The sequence below is a fragment of the Maniola hyperantus genome, chromosome 22 (genome assembly GCF_902806685.2).
Source record: "Maniola hyperantus chromosome 22, iAphHyp1.2, whole genome shotgun sequence".
NCBI lineage: Eukaryota > Metazoa > Arthropoda > Insecta > Lepidoptera > Nymphalidae > Maniola > Maniola hyperantus.
Window position 1 is genome coordinate 1,990,911 of NC_048557.2, and position 22,868 is coordinate 2,013,778.

Consider the following 22,868-nt stretch of genomic DNA (forward strand, 5'->3'; position numbering starts at 1 on the left):
TGACTGACTGTTTAATGAGTATGAAAGCCCAGCCCAAATCTGGATAACACAGAGTACATTGAATATAGGGGTACTGAATAATTTAATTTTACATTAGGTATGTCCTTTTATAATTTAGACTAAGAAAAAAACTGTGATAGTTTCTCATTTCATATTTTATGTTTAAAATTAACTAAGTACAATATAAAAATTGTAAGTCATATATCAGGTCAACCATGACCAACTGGAATATTAAAGAAGGGAGAACCATACCCGGGTCCGGGTAATATTGACCCTTGTCAATGTTTATGTGACACTTTTCTAGCCCGATAAAGGCGGGTTAACATACCCAGTACACAAGTACAAAGCACAGACGACATAAAAAGCCGGCAAAATATTGGAATCCGAGCCTCCGCTTTTACTCGTTCCAAAAGGAAAAACAATATCGTTCATGCAAATGCAGTAAATGCAGTGGATCGTGGATGCCATTTCCATAAGTCACGCAGTTTATGGCGTTTGCCGGTTCAATCGTTGAAATCCAATCCAAATTGCTGATTGCTGTATTTTTCTGTTTTTACTGATTTCACGCTTCGTGATATTTTGTTATTGGTCTATGTTTTGATTTGCTTAACATTTTAAATGCGAAAGTGTGTTTTTTTCCTTTTCCTGCTCAACCATTTTGACACAGAAATACTTGCATTCAAGCTTGCATTATGGAAAAGGGGTTAGTCTACAGTATCTTTGAGCAGAGGACATATTAAAATTTGTCCGAGGAAGTCAAAGAATGCGGGATTAAATAAAACTTAAATCAACGCGAATCTTGTCGCGAGCATGCACATTGCACTTAGCTTAATCTATCCACAGTATTTGAATGTTCTAATTTTTAGCCAATGCAAAAATCGCAAATGCGGTTTGAGTTAAACGGAAACTCCTGAAACTTACTGAAAAGATAAAACACATTTGGCCCTGAACACTCTGAATAGGATTTTTCCAGAGATTATCTCCACTAGAGAAGACATAGTAGCCAAGATCGGTAAAGGGTCGCTGAGTGATGGAGCCATTAACTTATACTTGGAACCATATAATTCGTAATTTTCAAATACTTGACCAAAAGTACAAGATACGTGTTCACAGCCTCCTTTCGCCATTCACCAACAAAGTACAGGATGCGTGTGAATGAAAAGAGAAAACGCAACGTTTATCAAAATATGACATAATGAATTTACCTGATGAGCGGCATTCATTAAAAGAGAGTAAGATTCACTTTTCGCTTTTACGCCCATTGTAAACGTAGTTGCATAAAGATAAAACACTTCACAAAAATATAAATGACTGCAGTATTTTAAAGGTTTTCCTGTACTTTTTTCTGAAATTGCTTTGACTTTTTTTACCAATCCTATAATTATCGTTATGTTGCTTTGTTTACGAAGCTGTGATAGCCTAGTGCCTAGTGGTTAAGACGTCCGCCTCCTAATCGGCGGTCGGAGGGTCGATCCTGGAGCGTACCTCTAAATGAGTTTTAAGTAATTAAATATCACTTGCTTCAACGGTGAAGGAAAACATCGTAAGGAAACCTCCATGCCTGAGAGTTCCCCCATAATGTTCTCTCAAAGATTTCCCACCAACTCGCTTATGCAACTTGGAGATAATTAAATCAGGAGACGACATTCAGTGGTCGATTTCAGTAAAATTTGACAGATTGTAACCATGTAATCTAATACTCGAACACACATAGCGCATCATCGCATGTGAGGTCTTTAGGGTGGTCGCAGATGAGTGGTTTTTTTTAACAAATAAAAATAAACTTTATCCCAGTTTAAGGTTGACGTTTAAAAGTACCTATACGTTCTGCCAATCAAAAATCTTTGCAGTACGGTCTACTTACTTAAATGTATGCTCGTATTCGAAAAGATTATAATTATTTTGTGCTCTCCAGTCACCCGCGTGGGAGCGGAAGCTGCACAAAACAAAACCTCGCTATGTTGCAGTCGGTCATCTTGAGACAATACCGATTGTGGCGTAGCGTGTTGAATAACATGCATGTTCACATAATAATTAATTAATTACCCAAATGTGCGATAGTGCATATATCTCTTTTGTTTTAAAAGATAACTTTCGCTCAACGAAGTGATGCATTTTTAAGTTGTTTTTTTTTTTTGGGAATTTCGTAATCGCTGCGCATCGACGTTGGTTACTTTAGGTACTTCTTTTGTACTGTTTAAAGTAATTATTATCTCATTGTATCAACTTTTAATTGTTATGAACTAAAAGCATCCTCATCGGTATGTACCTACAGTACAGACGGTAGGTAGGTACTTACTTAATAAAATTATAAAAAATGAGCAATTGTTGAAAATACCGGAAATCCTAGCCAATCTCGTAATAGTCCACGACAGGTCAAGATGGCATTCGGGTTGGCAACGCCCCGCAGACCCGCACAGACCCCGATTGCCATCTCGATCTGCCAAAACCGAAATTTCCTTCAAGTCTAGGTTAAAGTTATAAAAATTGATTACTTACTTCTAAATGTAACCGAACGAAGTATACCTTACCTAGATAAACCTACTCTACGAGCAGTGGGGTGCAGGTCATAGAGGCATAAATGCACTGCTTACCCCAGTTGTAATAGCTCAATGCAAATTTACATTATGACCTGCCAGTAAACAGGTTCCCCTAACTAATGCCTACCCTGGCTTCAAACCCTGTGCACGCCACTGTCTACGAGTAGGCCATAAAGAAAATAAATTACATAAAAGCTTAAGTACCTAACGTAAAGGTCTACCTACCGTAAACTGGTAAAAATAAAAGTAAAACTTACATTATGTAGGCACATTATCTAATATTTAGGTAAATCCTCAATGTGGGTTAGCCTATCCGGATCGTAATCGGCAATCCGTTAATCCTTTATTTAATAGCGACAATAAATGACGAAATAGCTGTTATTATAACTACAACTATATTCCATTTCACGTGTTTTTAAAGTATATTGGCGTTAACGGCTTTTTGTTGCAAGCAATCATTGTAATGGCTTGCATAACGTGCAAACTGCATAAGGCTGCAGCCAGACCATCGACAAATCGTTTGGCATGGGGGCACTTCTATCGAAACTAAGACCCTACGGACTAACCGTGAAGCTGTGTAATTGGATCGCCAGCTTTCTTTGTGGACGCAACATCAAAAGCGTTGTCGACGATTTTTTTTCTGAACTTAAGCCCATCAATGCTGGCGTCCCACAGTGCACAGTGTTGTCACCCACACTGTTCATCCTGCATGTCATATACATATTATGTTACTAATTCAACAATTATTGACAATCAAAAGTGTACAATCATGACGTGGAATAAGCGTCCCACGGTGTGGCCTAAGTATAATGAAATTAGAATTTTTGAATGGACATCCATTTTCAAAATACACTAAATTCTTATGATCGCAAATACAAATACAAATACAAATTTCTTTATTGCAAATCTGGGTAAATAGTGGAGATGTACAAAAACAAAATGGTACAGCCAAATTCTGCCTATTAACATGAAAGAAAGAAAGAAGAAAGAAAAGAAAGAAAATGCATTTATTTGTTGTTGGTGTCACAGATAAAAACAAAGTACAAATGTAACATTTTCATCTGTGACACCACCCCAAATGGGTGTACAGCTCAGCATAATGTCCTGCATCATATGCGTTAACACACATAAGATGCAGGACGCTGATTTTCAGCTGTCACCCGGCATGCAATATGTTATGATATACCTAACAACGTGTACATAGTTGTGATAAAATTAGTCACATTAAATACTAAGCCACAAAAAAAAGTTCGAAAAAAATAGCAACTGTTCGCAAATCTGGCCGTAGCTTAATTCCAACAGGTGTGGTCGAGTCGAGGGCGCAACGGAAGTGTAGACTGACACAAGTGACACACCCCTACCGCAGACCCACGTATAATAATTGTTTCAACTTTCAACCCATACCTATACACTATACCCACAACACAAACGTGATAGCCTGGAAAAATGGACAAATAGACAACATGGCCGACTGTCTTACCGACTGACGCAGCTTCTAGCAGGGGACGGGGTATTCATGGACTTCCTCGTACGCATTGGTAAAAGACAAGATGCTAGATGTTTTTACTGCAGCGAAGTTGATGATGCGATGCACACAATATTTGCATGTGCAAACTGGGAAAAAGAGAGAAGAGAGATTGTCAGTAGAATGGGAGACTTAACAGTAGACAATCTAATAGAAAAAATGCTAGAAAATGAGGAAAACTGGACAGCTATAACAGACTTTGCTGAAATAATAATGAAGGAAAAGGAAAAAGAAGAGAAAAGGAGAGGAAAAGAGTAAAAGACAAGAATGTTGCTGTGTTGTAGGCTGAAAGGCGGGTACACGGTCAACAAGAAGACAGCAGGGGTTTTTTAGCCGGTAAGAGTCCGGCTCTACCTACGGGTGTCCATGAGGATTTCCCCCTGCTGTATAAAAAAAAAAAAAAAACCGTGATAGCCTAATGGTTAAGATGTCCTTTTTTATTCAGACACAAGTTAGCCCTTGACTGCAATCTCACCTGGTGGTAAGTGATAAATTGATGATGCAATCTAAGATAGATGCGAGCTAACCTGGAAGGGGTATGGCAGTTTTTATTAAACCCATACCCCTTTGGTTTCTACACGGCATCGTACCGGAACGCTAAATCGCTTGTCGGCATGGTTTGCCGGTAAGATGGTAACTAGCCACGGCCGAAGTCTCCCACCAGACCAGAAATTTAGAAATTATAAAATTCCAAGCCCCTGCCGGGAATCGGACCCAAGACCTCCCACTAACAAGATCACAGCGCTTACCACTGCGCCAAGGAGGTTGTCTGCCTCCTAATAAGGATGTCGGGGTTTCGATCCCGGGCTTCGGAGTTATGTGCATATGAGTTGCTTTAACGGTGAGGGAAAACATCGTAAAAAAGCCTGAGAGCTCTTCATAATTTTCTCAAATAAGTATGTTGAAGTTTGCCAATCTGCACTGGGCCAGCGCGTATGGCCTAAATCCTTCTCATTCTAAGAACAGATCTGGCATAAGTAGTGGGCCGGCGATGGGTTGATTATGACGATGATACCCACAATAGGTATTGTGAGTACCTACCTAATTATTGAGGATCCTACAGTAAAAAAAAACCAACCAGCCAAGTGCGAGTCAGACTCGCACATCGAGGGTTCCGTAGGTACTACAGTCGTATTTTTTGAATTTCGCACGATAAATCAAAAAATAATTAAGCATAAAGGTGCGAAAGTCATTTGTGGGAATGAGTGTAATATTTTATAATAAAATTCCACAAGCAATTTTAGACTTGCCTTTACACAAGTTTAAAAAATGTGTTAAAAGTATGCTTCTAAAAAAAGCATATTATACAGTCGCAGACTATGTAAACGATAAAAAAAGCTTGGATTTGACTCGCTCCAGTAATGCACGGGGCTGCAATGGCTTGTATAGTACGGTATAATAACATTGTAAATTGAAAAATTAAAAAGAGCAACCGCCGAGTTTCTTTCTGGTTCTTCTCGGTAGGAACGGCATTCCGAACCAGTGGTAAATTAAACCTGACTATTCATAAGCACTTTTAAAAAGTTTACATGAATAAAAAAACATTCTATTCTATTCTATTCTATTCTAAAAATAAATAAAAATCTGTTTTAGAATGTACAGGTTAAGCCCTTCCATATGATAAGTAGGTATATTTATCTTACTTTGAAAATTGGAAATAGGTATACTAATTCCATGCATTAATTGATTCATTATTTGTTTATTTTTTTTTGTGATGTAACTACAGATTCACAGTTTTCGGATTTATTCCTTTACTTACTTTTGTTCTATAAGACCTACCTACCTACTAAATTTCATGATTCTAGGTCAACAGGAAGTACCCTATAGGTTTTCTTGGTATACGACGACAGACGGACCGACAGATAACAAAGTGATCCTATAAGAGTTCATTTTTTCCTTTTGAGGTACGGAAACCTAAAAACAACAAGAATAAAAAGTTCTCAGCAGGCAGCACGTTCAGCAGGATGTGTCTATCTAGATTGAAGATATCATGTGATATGGTCCAGTAATCCATCTCAGTTCCAGTTCACGATCTAATCCCGCATGAGCAATATTCCCGCGGACACAATAATTGATAGAGGCAACTTGAACATCGCGGGTAGGGTTACCACTACCTCAGAAATTAAAATACAGTATAATCTAGTTCAAAGTTAACGTTAACTTTGCATAAATCAGCCAAAATTGTATGGAGATGCCATTTTTAGGGTTCCGTACCCGAAGGGACACGGGACCCTATTAATAAGCCTCCGTTGCTCGTACTCTGTCCGTTCGTTTGTCTGTCAGCGGGCTGGATGTCGTTAACAGTAATAGAAATGTGTATTTTTATTGCCGCTACGGTATAGCAACAAACCATAAATGTATTACATAATAACCGTGCGGCGCGGTGCGGTGCAGCGTGGTGCGGTGCGATGCGGTGTGGTGCGGTGCGCTGCGGTGCGGTACGATGCGGTGCGCTGCGGTGCGGTACGATGCGGTGCACTACGGTGCGGTGCGCTGCGATGCGCTACGGTATGGTGTGTTGCGGTGTGGTGCCGTGCGCTGTGGAGTGCAGCGCTGTGGTGAGATGAGATAAATCATGAGAAAAGTCAAATATGTGCAGGTGACAGCCCTACGTAAACTGCCGCAGCCTCTCGGAGTCCCGCATTGCAGTCGGCCTGAGCTCCATCAATAGTTAATGCACTGCCAATTCACATACTGAATGTTGATATTAATGTACCAGTCGGAATTGTTCGCTCACATATTAATTTAAATGATAATATTATTAAACACAAATCAATGTAACTACATGTACTACGCGACAGGTTGAAATGGCCACCGGGGAGGGAACAACTCGCACACCCACACAGCCTCCGCGCCCGGTGCGGGCGAGCGCAGGTGACGTGCGGATGTGCGGGGCGTCCCTCCGCCTCATACCCCTATTGCAATCTCAACCTGTCGCGGACTATACAAGTTATTCAGATTGAAGGGCAAAATAGAGACTTGAAACAAACATTAACATCATCATCATTCTTCGTAGGTGCCCAAAATCTCTGGCAGAAATTCCGGTGTCAACCCTGATGACTGGACCTGGTTGGACGTTGGGGTTCTAAGGTGCTAAGTAGGGCGACCTCGCACCGGTAACCGCAGCTTTGGAAGATCCTCTAACCATAGCTGGACAGATGACATCAAACGAGTTGCAGGGAGAAGCTGGATCCAAGCAGCGCAAGACCTTGGCGTGTGGAATTCCTTAAAAGAGACCCATGTTCAGCTGTGGACATCCATCGGGCTGATTACGCACTTTCTAGGTATAACATAAAATAATTGCAGTGGTCTATAGAATATAGGCACCTTTCGACTTGGTCGTCTTTGTTCTAATTTTAGCATAAGCTTAGACTTTGTTGAAAAATAGCGAGACCACAAAATTCTTGTTAGTACTTGTATTTAAATGAAAACACTTTTAAATCCTATAATTATTCCCGCTGCATTGCGGGCTAAATAAATAAAACGGGAGCTTTTATTTAAAGTTGAAAGATTCGTATTTTAATTTTTATAGTCGTAGTTGTATAATTTTACCGTTCACGTTTTGTTCGCTGAGGCTTGGATTTTTTTTTAATTTAATTTATTGTTCACAGATATTTCGGTTGAGTACATAAAAATACAGCTATTTATTTATATTATACTAGCTGATGCCCGCGACTTCGTCCGCGTGGATTTAGGTTTTCAAAATCCCGTGGGAACACTTTGATTTTCCGGGATAAAAAGTAGCCTTTCGCATTTGTAATGTTATGGATTACAATCACGCAGTACCGATCTACAATATTTTTTAGTCGGTACCTACTTTTTATTTGATGATCAGTTAACCCTTGACTGTGATCTCACCTAGTGGTAAGTGATAAATAATGGTAGCGACACTAGCGGGCTAATCAGATTAGAGTATGGAAGTCCAAAGTGTGTCATAGAACCTCGATGATATACCAGCACAGAAAGTTTTTGTATTTTCTTCTTTAAGCCTAAAAGGGTTCCCTTTTACTACACCTAAAAATAAATAAGTACCATTTCTAATTTTCAGCGCTTTCAAACTTTGAAGACTTCCTTTAAAGTTTGAAAAGAAATGAAACCCGCGTTTAGCCGGGGGGTCTTTAACTGACGTTGCCACTTGACCCCCGTGAACTAAAGCTCTAGAATTTCTTATTAGGGCTTTGGCTTTGCTTGTCTTGTGAATTTTCGCCGTGATTTTCGCTCTATATACGAAAGGGGCCAGTGGGGCAGTTTAAAAAGCAAATATCAGGTAAATTACACTGAAAATGTAGATTTTTGTATACATTTTGTATGACTAGTGACTACATCCCTGCCGTAGTGGTCAGCGCCATGTTCTTATTAGTGGGAAGTCCCAGATTCGATTCCCGGCAGGGGCAATATCGTAAGCCTTGAAACTTTCACGGCTTTTCCGAAAAAAAATTATGGAAGGTAATAATATATGAAACTTCAGGAAAGATTGAGGGTACCTTTATCAATATTCTATAAACCTTTCTTTTTCTTGTTATAGTTATTTTATTACGATAAGGTAGATTGGTACTTGGGTACTAAGACACTACCTACATAAGGTGACTTCTGCCTACGTAGAGTTACAAAGGTACGTCGTAAGTATAGGTTCTAGGTTATAGGTATAACTATATACTGAATACCTAGGCATGATATGAATTATCATATAGGTAGTTATGTTATTAATTATTTTAATTAAAACGCAGTTTATGCATTGGCAAATGAGCAATTAGATAAAAATATGATGCAGTACTGCAGTTCCTGGTATTTTCGCGGGGGAGGCGCTCAGCGTGGGATTGTTTACTTCAGAATTAATTATTTTGCTCGAACCACCAAGGTCGAAGGTAGTGGCGAAGCAGACGTAGGCAATTTAAAATCATTGCATCGTCATTTCCTAAATCCCATAGGTACCTAGGTACTGCTGCCGTGGTAATCGAGATGGCAGTAAGTCCAAAAGACAGTTTCCAGAAAACGCCGCCGCAATAAATGTTCTAATATTTTGTGTTTGTGAAAAGAAAACTGAAAAACTATAAGAAAATCGACATGAAAATCGACTGTAGGTATACAGTCGATTTTCATGTAGTATAGGTACGCGAGGTAAAAATGTAGATATACCGGAGGAGCAGTTAGTATTTGATCATTATTCCTCAGGTATTCAGGTTGATACCAATACATAGAAGTTGATACCATCTTATCAACCCGTTAGAGCTTTTTGATAGCACATTCCATTGTAGATTCCATCTTTTTAAACCGCTGCCGCCTTGCACCGCCTGGCGCATACCCCCCAACCACAAATCGTGTGGCCTGATTATGTCACGATCATGTTAGGAAAAACGCAAACATTATCGATAAAACGAAATTCAGCGAGAGGACGGAGCATATGATTGCGAAATGTATGGTACGAAATTATTTAGGAACGCCTGACTATTTGAAATAGCAATCATGAACAACGAAACAACCGCAATTTTTAAAATCCTGCTAATGTTTAGCTTTATTAGAATGAAAATTTTCAATAATTTCCCTGTGCAGCCCAATGCTTCCCTGCCTGCAAAATATGAAAAAATAATTTTAACTTCTAAATCATCATAGTTCATCTGTTGTTGGCTTTAAGTTGCGCCAAAAATATGTTTTTGAACGCAAAATATTTTGTCAGTAGGTATTTAACTTTAATGACATTGACAATGACAAGTCACAGACAGCTGTTTGGTTTCTTAAAAAAATACCGCCGCGCTGAAAGAATGGAAATTACCTATTAAATACAGTGTAAAATCATTAGTTTTAATTTCTAACGTAAGCAAATATCATCTAGCAGTCATGTTCGCCAAACCGTACAGGTTAAAATCTAACAAAACCTTGAAAAACACGGAAAAGTAAGTACCTTTCTCGTAAGTATAAATAATAGGATTTTTACCTAATTTCTTGTTTAAACTTGCTATTTAAACTTCCTTTGTTGTAGAAAATATCTGACTCATCGGATACAGAGTGAGTTTCCAGTTGCAACTGATGAGAAAGTGAAGGAATTAGTGCCTGCAAAGTCTGCTACTAGTTGCATGAAAGTGGTGCTTCATTCGGGGGACACTGTAGCTGTTTATGTAGTGGATGGAGTGCCCATGATGATAGACGTGAGCGATAGGCTCGTGCCCACTGTTTGCGCGCTATGGAAAGTTCCAGATTTAGTTCCTACCATTACAATCCACTCACCGGTTCTGAATAAAGTAAGTGACATTTATTTAGCTGCAGAGCAGACTCTCCTCTTTTCGTAGAGAGTGATAAGGAATTAAAACCCCACACTTGTACAGTGCATAAACAAGGCATTTTAAGGTATTTTAAATTCCATTGGGAACTCATAAAAAGTATCCATGTCTGTTTCTTGAATGAAAACTATATCTGCCAAATTTTAGCAATATTCATTGAGGAGTGAAAGGTAACAAGGGACAGACAGACACACTTTGACATATTTTATAATACAAGCTGATGCCCCCAACTCTGGGGATTTAGGTTTTTTTTAATCCTGTAAGAACTTTTTGATTTTCTGGGATAAAAAATAGCTCAATTGATTATACCTATGTAAAAAATTTACGTAAAAAAACCAACTTCATTAACCACAACCACTAAAAAGAAAAGAAAAAAAAAATTATTACTCCTTTTTCCTGTCCATCCATTGCTAGATAATCTCTTTTAAACTAGTATCAATGTTCAGATGCAAGCTGGTGTGCCGCTGTATGCACCAGGTGTCGTGACGGAAGGCAGTTTTCCGCAGTTCCAGAGAGGGGCAGTGGTAGCAGCCTGCACCAGTGACAATGCTGCAGCGGGAGTCATTGGTCATGCCATGATGTCCTCCGCTGATCTAGTCAGGGCTCCTATGTATGTATTTAATACTTTTAATCACCAATCATCAGTTAAAACTTTTCTGTTACTACATGGAGGAAGGCCAACTAACCACCTCCCATATCTTGCGATTATATATGCCGAAATGTGGGAGGGAGGAGCCTGTTGGGTACTTGCTCTTGGTGTGTTTCCAGAGGTTTCTTCTTGACTCCCTACAAGTTATTTTCTATCACTTGCTTATCCAAACTGTTGACATAATACTGTCACTCGCTCCTTTCACTGGATAGCTAATATTATCTTTCCTTCTTTTTTATTTTTAAAAAGAAAAAGCAAATAAAAAAATGGTAGAGGCAGCCAAGACCTTCAAAGCTTTGTAAGCACCAACAACCTCGACATAAGCATTTATTAAAAATACAGTAACTAAGGCTGAGATCTATAGAGCGCACTCTGACTTAGCTTAAACTTAAGATAGAATTAAAATGAGCCAGCTATATCTCTCACATAAATCTGTCTCGTTTCGAGTAAGGGAATCAAAACCCATAGGGTACTTCCCAGTGACTTCATCATATAATTTGGCAAGTAACAACGTCTTATTTTTTGGTTACATCACATAAAATTTAAGTGTTATATCTTATGTGTGAGTCTGACTCCCAGTTCATCTTTTTTATTAGATATAGGACAGCAGTATAGTACTCAATGCTTACTGTATTATGATTATTATCATTACAGGGGAGTGTGCTTAGAAACACTGCATGTTTACGGCGATCAGTTGTGTAAAGAAGAGAAGTTTTCAAAAATTGAACGACCCAAACTAGGACCAGCTTCATACATTGACTTGCCTGCCAACATAGCTGTTGATTTCAAACAGGTGTGTATTTTAATAAAAACTATTTGAATACTAAACTTGAATTAAAAAATATTAAATTTTAAAAAAATGTACCAAAACTCCTCTTTCGCACTGTATTTGAACTTCATCATCATCACCATCAACCGATAGACCTCCACTGCTGGACATAGGTCTCTTTTAGGGACTTCCACACGCCACGTTTGTCCACTTAGTGGGGGTCTTCCAACGCTGCGTCTTCCAGTTCGAGGTTGCCATACTGGAAACGAACATAGTAAAGATGGGCGTTATTGGCTATTTACGGCAACGGTTAATCAACAGTTACTTCGTTTCAATACCGATATTGTTAACCGTTGCCGAATATCGGTATCAGAGTTGTTTTTCAACTAATTTAATATGCGCAACGCGCAGCGGTTTCCGTAGTAGTAACTAAGCTAGCTGCCGTATCAATACCGTCTGTATAGCTAGCGCGCGCATATTCACTAAAATAAAACCAATTTTACTTTCATGAATATCGTGAAGTAATCACAACCTTAAGTTCATAGCAGTAAAGTTTAATTTGATCATTGACATAGGTCAAACTATAGTGGACGCCTGCACGAATAGTTTGCCACAGTCCAGTTAACCAAAAACATTTCATGAAGATTGATAAACCAAAGAGGACCTTATCTCTATTACTCTAAGGCTAACTGTATTTAGATTGATAGATCAAAGTGTAATGGACAATTACTTGTACAGTTAAGCCTTAGCGTAATAGAGATAAGGTCGGCTTTGGTTTACCAAGTTCTTAGTTACTAAGCCGGTAGCCAATAAACGCTCCTTCTCAGCTTTCAGTGAAAGAAAGAAAGAGAAGGCATAATTATTGCGTTTCTAGTTACCAAAAAACCAAACAATGCATTGTCAGTTGCCAGTTGGCAGTGTTGCGTTGTCAGGTGGTTCGTCATAGATGATAACTGAAAACCGTTGCTAGCTACGACAATAACGCTACGGTACGCTATAGGCACGGCAGTGGTTTTCAGTTACGTTAAGCTATAGCGGACACATGTCTAGAACATAGTGACATTATTATTATTGTATATTATCTATCTATTTCAGTTGTGATTTCAGACTTCCTCATAATCAAAACACTTCTTAATTATTGTTATAGTTAAACATCCAGCCAGTAAAGGAAGAGTGGCCAAGCCTAGTAAGGAAACCCCCCACGCCTGTAGCAAATGAGCCTGTGACTATTCCTGACTTGCCAATAGAACCTGAATCAACGGAAGAGATTCCTGAAACTCAGCCTGAAGATGAAGTGGTTGAGGAGTTGAATAATTCTGGTGCCACAGGTAAACCTTCATTTAATTTGGATATCATCATGGTTCCATACCCGGTGCTAACAGGACTCTATTACTAAGCTTCCGCTGTCCGTCGGTCCGTTTGTCTGTCTGTCAGCAGGCTGTATATCGTGAACCGTCACACGTCACACCGAACAGGTAGAGAGCCATGTGGGTTTAGTAAAAATAACTGTCATACCCCTTCCAGGTTAGCCCGCTTTCATCTTAGATTGTATCATCACTTACCACCAGGTGGGATTGCAGTCAAGGGCTAACTTATAACTGAAAAAATACATAAGACATTGTTCACTACTGCTCCTGGGAGGGGTTATTTGAAGTCGGTTAAAAATAAATATCCTTCCTTGATTGCAATGATTCTTCTTACAGATTGTTCAGAGGCGGAAGATGAGGTGCCCAGTGACATGGACGGGTTGCTTCGGTGGTGCCTGCTGTCCTTCCTTAAGACGCAAGCCAAGCACGTGGAGCTGCCGCTCAAAACTAACTTACTTTACAAGTGAGTTGCTTACGGAAAATTGATCTTTATTTCAATTCAATAAGAGTCGATAAAAACTCACCTATGAAATATGATGCTTTTTTTTATTCGATGTCAAATTAGCCTTTGACTCCAGTCGATTGCGGTAAAATGACAGCTACAATGTCACGATCGCAATCACCTCTGATTGCTTGTTGCTTGCTCACTATTGGCTGCTATGCATTGTTGCATCAAGAATCGCACAAATTCAGCCAATCAGAATAAGAATAATTGAGATTGTAATAATGATTGATGCTGGTTTTCCGAAATCGACCTACAGTTTTATCTGGTGTTAAGTAACAATATCATCACATCATTGATGGCGCTGTCCAGTCATTAACTTTCACATTGCATAAGGTCACGAGTGGGTGGGCTAGGTGTGAAATTAAAAAGTGTTACTTCTTGTACGATGGTACGAAACCCTTCGTGTGCGAGTCTGACTCGCACTTGGCCGCTTTTTCCTTGTGTAAACTGTAAAGTACCTTCCTTTACGAAAGGAAAAGAACTTTTGTGCACCCTAAAAATGAAGTTAATAGTGATTTCTATACAAAACTAAGGTCTCATAAAAAAGCTCAGAGTCACTCAGCGGGCAAGGGAGAGAGCTATGCTTGGAGTTTCTCTACGTGATCAAATCAGAAATGAGGAGATCCGTAGGAGAACTAGAGTAACCGACATAGCTCAACGGGTTGCGAAGCTGAAGAGGCAATGGGCAGGGCACATAGTTTGTACAGCCGATAGACGTTGGGGTAGACGCAGCGTTGGAAGACCCCCCCACCAAGTTGGACGGACGACATCAGACGAGTCGCAGGGAGCCGCTGGATTCAGGCGGCGCAAGACCGTGGCGTGTGGAAGTCCCTACAAGAGACCTATATCCAGCAGTGGACGTCTATTGGTTGATGATGATGATGATGATACAAAACTAATTTCAAATTTCAGAAACCACCTGATGCCGTTCTGCCCGGCCGACAGGACTCTAGAAGTAAAGAAGTCTAGCTACAAGAAGATGGGGAAGTTCCTTGAAGCCATGCAGAGGGTAACGTCAATAAACCCACCTAACTAACCTAACTATATCTACTTTTGCCGATAGCAATACCTTAGCGAGAAAAATAATAAAAGTACATTAGAAACAGGTAACTTAAGAACTTGAGCTTTAAAACAAGGCCGTTAAGGTCCATTTTACATTAACGCTAAAATGTTTCGATGCTCTAATTCTATCGACGTTGGCACAGTTCACGACGATTAGGAAACTTCAAAACGTTGACGCTTCGACGTCACTGGTAGACGTCAAAAGTGAGGCATTTGACGTAGGTAGCCATAAAGAAGCCTTATTTTTCTTTGATTTTACGTCACCATAACCTAATATTTGACATATCGTGGATTCAGGATCAAACTGAGAGTTCCCTCACTCTAGTTCAGTTATGCTAACCCTAATGTTGTTCAAGGAAGGCTTGGTCGAAGTCCGCGAAATAGACAAAGGTGTGGACGCGCTAGTATCCGTCAACACAGCGCATCCACTGGTGCGTGCTCACCGCGCGCGTGCTCCGCAGAGCAAGGACGAGCCGGAGAAGGACGAGCACGAGTACGTGCCCCCACAGATAAGGGAGCTGTACTGCATCACTGCCAACGTTGTGGAGTTGTTCGCGCCGCTCAGGTAAGCGCAGATTATACTTACATTGCATCTCAGTCACTTCCCATATTATAAATGCGAATGTGTGTTTGTTCGTTGGTTTATTTTGATCAGCACCAATAATTAGATGTTTTTGATATTAGTATAATATATGTATTCAATAAACTATGTACCTATATGTAACTTCTGACTCGGTATGCAATTTAGCGTTGCTGTAAGCATACCGAGGATATTGTTTAATTTTAATATTTAATTTAATTAATAAATATTATAAATGCGAAAGTGTGTCTGTCTGTCTGCTAGCCTTTCACAGCCCATCCGTTCAACCGATTTTGACGAAATTTGGTATAGCGATAGCTTGCATCTTGGGGAAGGACATAGGCTAACTTTTTATTCCGGAAAATCAAAGAGTTCCCAAGGGATTTTTTTAAACCTAAATCCACACGGACGACGTCGCGGGCATTATTTAGTATTATAAATGCGAAAGTGTGTTTGTTGGTTGGTTTATCTTCCAAACACGCCACCAACGGAGTAATGTATCGACGTGACTTTGCATGGATATAATTGAAGACATTGCGAGTGACACAGGCTACTTTATTCTGGAAAATAAATATATAAATATTCAGTATTCTGGAAAACCCAAGAATTCCATCGGGATTTTTATAACCTAAATAATCCAAACGGACAAAGTCGCGGACGTCAGTTAGTAGGCTATATATTATTACAAATGTGAAACAGATGACGTAGCGGGCAAAAGTTAGTAACTTATGAATTGTTTGAGGATTATGAGAAAACTGATGAACAGACAAACAAACTGACCTCTAAACTCAAAGTCTCTGTATAACTTTGAGCCTCAATAGCTCAACCGGTAAAGGAGTGGACTGAAAACCGAAAGGTCGACGGTTCAAACCCCGCCCGTTGCACTATTGTCGTACCTACTCCTAGCACAAGCCTGACGCTTAGTTGGAGAGGAAAGGGGAATATTAGTCATTATATTATAGTATTCTTTAAAAAAAAAAACTAGAGTCTAGACATGAAACCAAAGAAAAGTTGCGTTAAACACCGACTATGAATTCAGTCTATGAATACACATCTCCGTTTATTCAAAACTTTGTTCTTATAACAATACAATACAAGTCGTATTTCAAGAAACTTAAAGCACACTTAAACTTAAAGGGGTATGGGCTTAATAAAAACTGCCACACCCATACCAGGTTAGATCGCTTCCATCTTAGACAGCACCATGACTTACCACCAGATGAGATTGCAGTCAAGAGCTAACTTGTATCTGAATAAAAAGAATACATAAACATTGTCAGGTAAAAAATAAGGCTTTTGCAGGAAAGGCACCGCGCTGTCGGCGGCGGACGTGCGACAAACGATCGTGCAGCACGTCACAGACAAAAAGCTGACGCATCCGCAGGCGCGCGGCTGCGTCACGCTCGACCACGTGCTGGCCGCAGCCACGGGGAAACAGCCACAGGTATAATCTTATGTAATGTAAAAAAAAGTTCAAAACTAAAACCGTTTAGTTTTTAGTTATTTTCACAGACTCGGATCGGATGAGTGCGTAACCGCCCTTATGGTTTTCCGTGCCTCGAAGAGCAAGTGCACTACCTATATTATAAATGCGAAGGTGTGTTTGCTTGTTGGTTTGTCCTTCAATCAACGGAGCAACGGATCAACATGATTTTTTGCATGGGTATAGTTTAAGACCTGGAGAGTGACATAGGCTACTTAATACCCTGGAAAATCCAAAGAGTTCCCACGGGATTTTTAAAAACCTAAATCCCCGTGTACGAAGTCGCGGGCATTAGCTAGTAAAATAATATTTAGTCGTGAACCTAAAAGATATCTCGTTGTAAATGTGGAAGGATTTGAAAACTTACCGCATTATTATCCCAAGAAAATCCTTACCATTATTTTGATTAAAAGAAAGTGAATACGACCCTCAGCAAATGTAGAATGAGGAAGGAATACGACGCGGAAATTGTTGGAAACATATAAATAAAAATAAATAAACTTTTATTTCAGGCGTATCAACCCATAATTGTGTGTTAGTACAAAAACAACAAAAAAATTACTTAACCTATGTTAGCACTTACTACTAGCTTAACTTAACAACTAATCCTAATATAGCTAATGTACAGTACGATTCAAACGTACATAAATGCGCCCTTGAAGTTTGCGCACGACGTTGCGCAGAACACACATTTTGGGTGTCCGAGGTCGCCTGAGGTAGCGAGGAGGGTAACAGCGCACGTCTCGCTCCTACATTCCCGCCAGTTCCTTGATGCGTCTCTCTCTCGCTATACGCGTCTTGTTTGTTTGTACAGTCGAAGTTGAGAAGTTACTTTGTTTAAAGCTTGCTTAAGCTGAGGTGGAACCTACCGCCGCCCGTTAAGTGATTTACCTAGTTCTCGAGTGGCCATGCGCAAGATCGCAAAGCTAACTTCACGCAGACGCATTTAAGTTTGAATCGTACATGTATTAAACCCGTTTACCAGGAGCTCATGAAGTGGGAGGAGCTTACGACGTGCGTGCTCGGCCGAATGACGCCCAGTACAGAGACGCGCTACAGCGATGGCACTGTCAAGCTGACTAAATCAAGGCTCGAACCCATCAAGATGCAAGTCGTCACTCGCAGTGGAAACAAGAAGGTAAACAAGTTAATGTATTTTTATACATTTAAGTTAGTAAGAATATTTTTGATATCTTACTGAATTCGCCATATTAAATAATAATTTATGATGACATCATCATATTTTAGAATGCTACATCGACCTTCGTTTCTGTACGAATGTTGCAGGCTTGCTTTACTCACCACCTGTCTGGTGGGAGGCTTCGGCCGTGGCTAGTTACCACCCTACCGGCAAAGCCGTGCCGCCAAGCGATTTAGCGTTCCGGTACGATGCCGTGTAGAAACCAAAGGGGTACGGGTTTAATAAAAACTGCCATATCCCTTCCAAGTTAGCCTGCTATCATCTTAGACTGCATCATCACTTACCATCAGGTGAGATTGCAGTCAAGGGCTAGCTTGTATCTGGATTTTAAAAAAAAACCTTCTTTTGCTCGGCTTTGTAGGCATGTAGAACAGGCATCACAAGACTGTTGGAGTCAGGATGATCAGGTTTTAATTTGGACTTTAACATGTCTCTGAGACATAAGATTATTGAGTGGCTGCTAGTAAAACACAGATACAGAGGGATCATTCCGCAAGGACGTTTAAATAAATAGCGATTCTTGTTACAATGCAATAAACTGCAATTCAGCTTGCACAAGGCTGTGCACAGGCATAATGACCGTCGCTTTACTTCACTCAGGTGACGCTGGTATCGAACCTGGAGTCGTTTGGGTTCAGCCTGCGACCTCTCGCGCACGCGTGCCAGCTGCTCGCGGGCGCGGCGTGCGGCACCACGCGCAGCGCCGCGTCCAAAACTGACCAGCTCATGCTGCAGGGGGACCAGGTAAGCTTGACCTTTGGCATTGATTTTGTAGAATATTATAATATTACATGGCAGGGCCACAACTCACTTCATACCCCCGATTGAATAGCGCAGGGGTTGTGCGGGATGTCCCTACCCAGATTACCATGTCGACCTGTCGCGTACTGTGTATACTTTTGCATCTTTTTGGGGGTGGAACTTTAATCAAGTGAGGTAATATTAATAAAATACAAAATTTAGTATTAGTGCACTTGAAAGCCCATTGCCACTTCAGCTTCTATGCCTTCTTGCCTATGGATCAGCTTATTTCTGATTTGATCACATAGATAAACTCCAAGTGTAACTTCAATGGGCAGGGCAGGGCACATAGTTCGAAAAACCGATAGACATTCAAGTCCCAATGTGCTAAAATGGCGTCCTCACACTGGAAATCGCAGCATTGGAATACTTCCAACTAGGTAGCCAGACAAGATCAAATAAGTTAAAGGAAGACGCTAGATTCAGGCGGCGCAAGACTGGCGTGTCGAAGTCCCTACAAGAGAGTGTAGAGACCTATGACATCTATCGATTTACAATAATGATAATAATACTTGGTCTTCTTTCCTAAGCTGACTTACATTGTAGCTACCTGCCAAACCCCCTCCATAAGACAAGACCGCCACTAACATCTCAAGATAGAGCACCAGTATTTTAATAGGCTGATACAGACATACTGATAAACCTTAGTATAACTACTAGACTAGGTACTAAAAGATGTTAAGTTTACTTTGGAAGGAGAAGACCTAGCCCCTTAAATGAACACTAATTACCTAAGGTCATTAAACTTCCAAGACCAAACCTGTAATTCTGGGACCTCTTGCTTAGTTATCACACAAATTCTCTTTTAACAACTTAATTTTTCTTTTTTTCAGACACATCTTGTTGCAAAACTGCTAATAGAAAAGTATGGCTTGCCCAAGAAATTCATAGAAGGCGCTGATAAGGCTTTAAACAAGAAGAAATGAACTAATCAATAAGTAATCTTAATTTACTATAAAATACATAATTGTACTAGTTACGTTGAAATAAAACTGCCTGATGTTAACCTTAACCATTTACTTTTGTTTTTATTAAACCCTTTTATTCAATATTTTTGATTTCTTGATGACAATTAATTCATTATTGTTATTATAGTCCGAAATTCATTACATTGCACATTTATTTCAATATCAAAAAATTACATTACAGATTACTTAAAAATAAACTTAAAACTAAAGAATAGCTATTATAAAGTCTGACATACTTTTACACTAAATTGGTAAAAAAAAAATTAGCTTGGAAGACTAAAGACTAAAAAATGTTAACTCACAAGATCTCATTGAAATTTTACATTAAAAAATATTTAATTAATATCTATTAATTATAAAGTAGATTTATTAATCTCATAAACATTTGATTTATAAAGTCATAATACTATACAAATATAATATTGTTGTAACAATATTTTCACTAATCTACAGTTAGGGTGGGTTGTGTCCGTATTTTTTCTTATATACTTACAATCAAAAAAATAAACTTAAAATCATACTATAAAATCCACAATTTATTTGTTCCAAGTTAGTTGGAAATGCAAAACTTTAGAAGCACTAGACTAAGAAAAGGAAGTACAAAAAAAACCACAACCAAAGTAATATATTTGATTAAAAATAATATGACACGATTATTTTAAAATTATGTTATCAAATAGATAAGTAGAAAATAAACTCTTTTTGTGTGTAAACAATTACATTTAAACATGATTTTTGTAAATCAAGAGTACTTAAACTTTTGTCGAAGTCTTGAACTTGAAAGGAGTCTTAAAAGGCAAGAGAGACTTCCTTTTTGATTTCTTAAGTTCTGGAGGGGCCTTAGGAGTTTGAGTGTAAGCCAGTTTGCCATTTGAGCTGGTTTGCTCACTACAATGATCCTCGCCTGGTCTCAAATCATTGCCCCAATGACTACTTGTACATATCATAGATTTTCTTGAGCCTTTGGAAGAGAGGCTGGTTTTAGAAGGTGTCTGTCTCAAGTTTTTATTTGTAATATCATTGAACACTTTACCTGTGATTTTCGCTTGTTTGGAAGGCGAGGACTGGCTGCATTGCATTGCAGACCTCTTTTCAGAAGTCAACTTTTCCAAGTCTAAATATTTAAACTTACTGATGTCTTTCAATGGTTTGTCCTCAGTTTTGATCACTTGATTCACACTGTTAACATTTTCTAACTCATAAAATGTTAGTGTAACACTTTCATCACTCTCAGCGAATGGGTTGCTTGACGTGAAATGCACTTTCTTGGATGATACTTCAGGGAAAATGTTCCTACGAGGCATGTTCTCTTTAGTGATTTTAGCAGCTGTTATGATCATGCTGCTGTCTCCGTTGTCGGCCGACAGAGAGCTGTCTAATTCTTCATAAGCATAGCTCTTTCTTCTGGTCCTTGTGCGCACAGAACTAGTCCTCCTGTGGCGCCGACGCGACACCCAGTTGTTTGATTCTTGATTGAACACTTGGGGCAAAGTTATGCCATTTATTTTGATGCTCTGCTCAGTAGAGTCATCTATAGAAACAACTTCCACAGCTGGGCTGTGGACAATCTCTTTAGCAATCAAGTTTCTTTCCCTCCTGTTCAGAGACTCCTCCCTTTCTCTCAGAGCTATGAGGCGAGACATCCATTGATGACTAAGAGTGTCCTCAGATACTTTTTGAGGCCCCTTGTATCTCTGTAATGCTTCACTGTATGGTTTCCTGCTTCGAGGCACGTAGCCAGGCAGTTCTAAAGCCAATGCATCAATAACTGGAGACACAGGCTGCCAGGGAGAGTTGCTCTCTTCGATGTACTCGTTTAGTTCCAGTTTGGGGCTGATATTGCAATAGATTGGGCTGTCCACAGTAACATGTTTTCTAGGAAGTGGTTCTATAGTCCTGCATTGCTCCACAGCTTTCTCTGAATCACACTTGTTCGCTTCAGAGGTCAGTATTTTACTTTCTGTTGAAGCGAGTATCTCTGAGCAACGATAGGGGCCTGAGAGTGTTCCTGTGTTGGCCAGCACTGTTGGGTGGTAGATCACAACGTCTGCGCGCAAGTTGTCCGTGCTGGCGTCTGTTAGAAAGCTTATCACATCTTTGAGGTCGTCGCTGTAGAGAAATTCCTTGATTTTGTCGTCACACGCTCCTGGCAGGTAGCATAGGGTGCGTATGACTTCTCCGATTTGTTGAATGAGATCTGTCGCCTCCGAAGCCTCCGCGCAGAGCTCGAAGCAGTTGACGCGCAGCTCGCCGTTGGGGCCCACGAATATCGCCTCTGGTGAGAGACATTTCTGCAAAGTGACAAAGTTCAGCCCTTCCACGGTCTTGCAGGTGCGCGCAAGCTCCAGCAGCGTGTACCAGATGAAATCCTCGGTGAAATGCTTATCAGTGGCCTTGCATAGTGCAATCAATTCCTGAATGCTCTGCCAAGAAACGTACTCGAGAACAAAATAAAGTGTTTTGGTCGGGGCGTGCAGTATCGTGTCGTAGTAGCGTAGGAAGTTGCCAGATAACACTTTGCTCAATGTTTTCACTTCATTATCGACGTTTTGTATTTGTTCATCGGAGAACGCGCAGCAATTGTAAGCCTTCCACGCAAATATGCTGTTTGTGACCTTGTGCCGCACTTTGTACAGCGTGCCGCCGCAAAACACGTCGAGAACTTGATAGTCCTTTAACTTTTCCGTCATTGCGGCGTTGTTAAAGATTTTTCTTCGTGAACTTCACATTTTGCAACCGAAACAAAGCGCCCAAACTTTTGAAATAGAACGACCGTTGCGTGTCTAGTGATGTCTGTAGTCTGTAGTGATGTATTATTAAGATTAAAATTTCGGTAAATCCTTATTTACCGGTTAATTTGTTTTGTGTCAAAATTAGTAAAAAATATATATAGGGATATGTAGTCACTTATCTTATCTCCAAAATTACAGTGAAATCCATTTTAAAAAGTGTGATCTTATGTATATCTGCGTATGACCGTAGTTAGGTAGATACAGTACGCGGCAGAAAGTAATGTACTTACATCGGCCTTTGGAATGACATTTCAGCTTTGTAGAGGGTTGTCTCGGTTACTCATACCTATATGACGTTTTGTCGGTCTTAATGACAGAGCAATGCTCTACAAATCTGCTATCTCCTTCTGA

At 39.8% G+C, this 22,868-nt stretch overlaps 2 protein-coding genes across 2 annotated transcripts; one reads left to right on the forward strand and one right to left on the reverse strand.

Annotated features, from left to right (window-relative positions):
* Window positions 1-8,797: 8,797 nt before the first annotated feature.
* On the forward strand, window positions 8,798-19,766 carry eIF2D (eukaryotic translation initiation factor 2D). The gene is made up of 12 exons (XM_034980745.2): window positions 8,798-9,956; window positions 10,043-10,301; window positions 10,787-10,950; window positions 11,644-11,782; window positions 12,906-13,086; window positions 13,462-13,588; window positions 14,543-14,639; window positions 15,049-15,257; window positions 16,575-16,716; window positions 17,741-17,893; window positions 18,557-18,700; window positions 19,591-19,766. Exons 1-12 carry the CDS (start codon window positions 9,901-9,903, stop codon window positions 19,681-19,683), a joined length of 1,764 nt encoding a protein of 587 aa, XP_034836636.1. The 5' UTR covers window positions 8,798-9,900; the 3' UTR covers window positions 19,684-19,766.
* LOC117992997 (probable serine/threonine-protein kinase nek2) lies at window positions 19,764-22,505 on the reverse strand. The gene has a single exon (XM_034980744.2). The coding sequence runs from the start codon at window positions 22,413-22,415 to the stop codon at window positions 20,478-20,480; it is 1,938 nt and encodes a 645-aa protein (XP_034836635.1). The 5' UTR covers window positions 22,416-22,505; the 3' UTR covers window positions 19,764-20,477.
* Window positions 22,506-22,868: the final 363 nt, after the last annotated feature.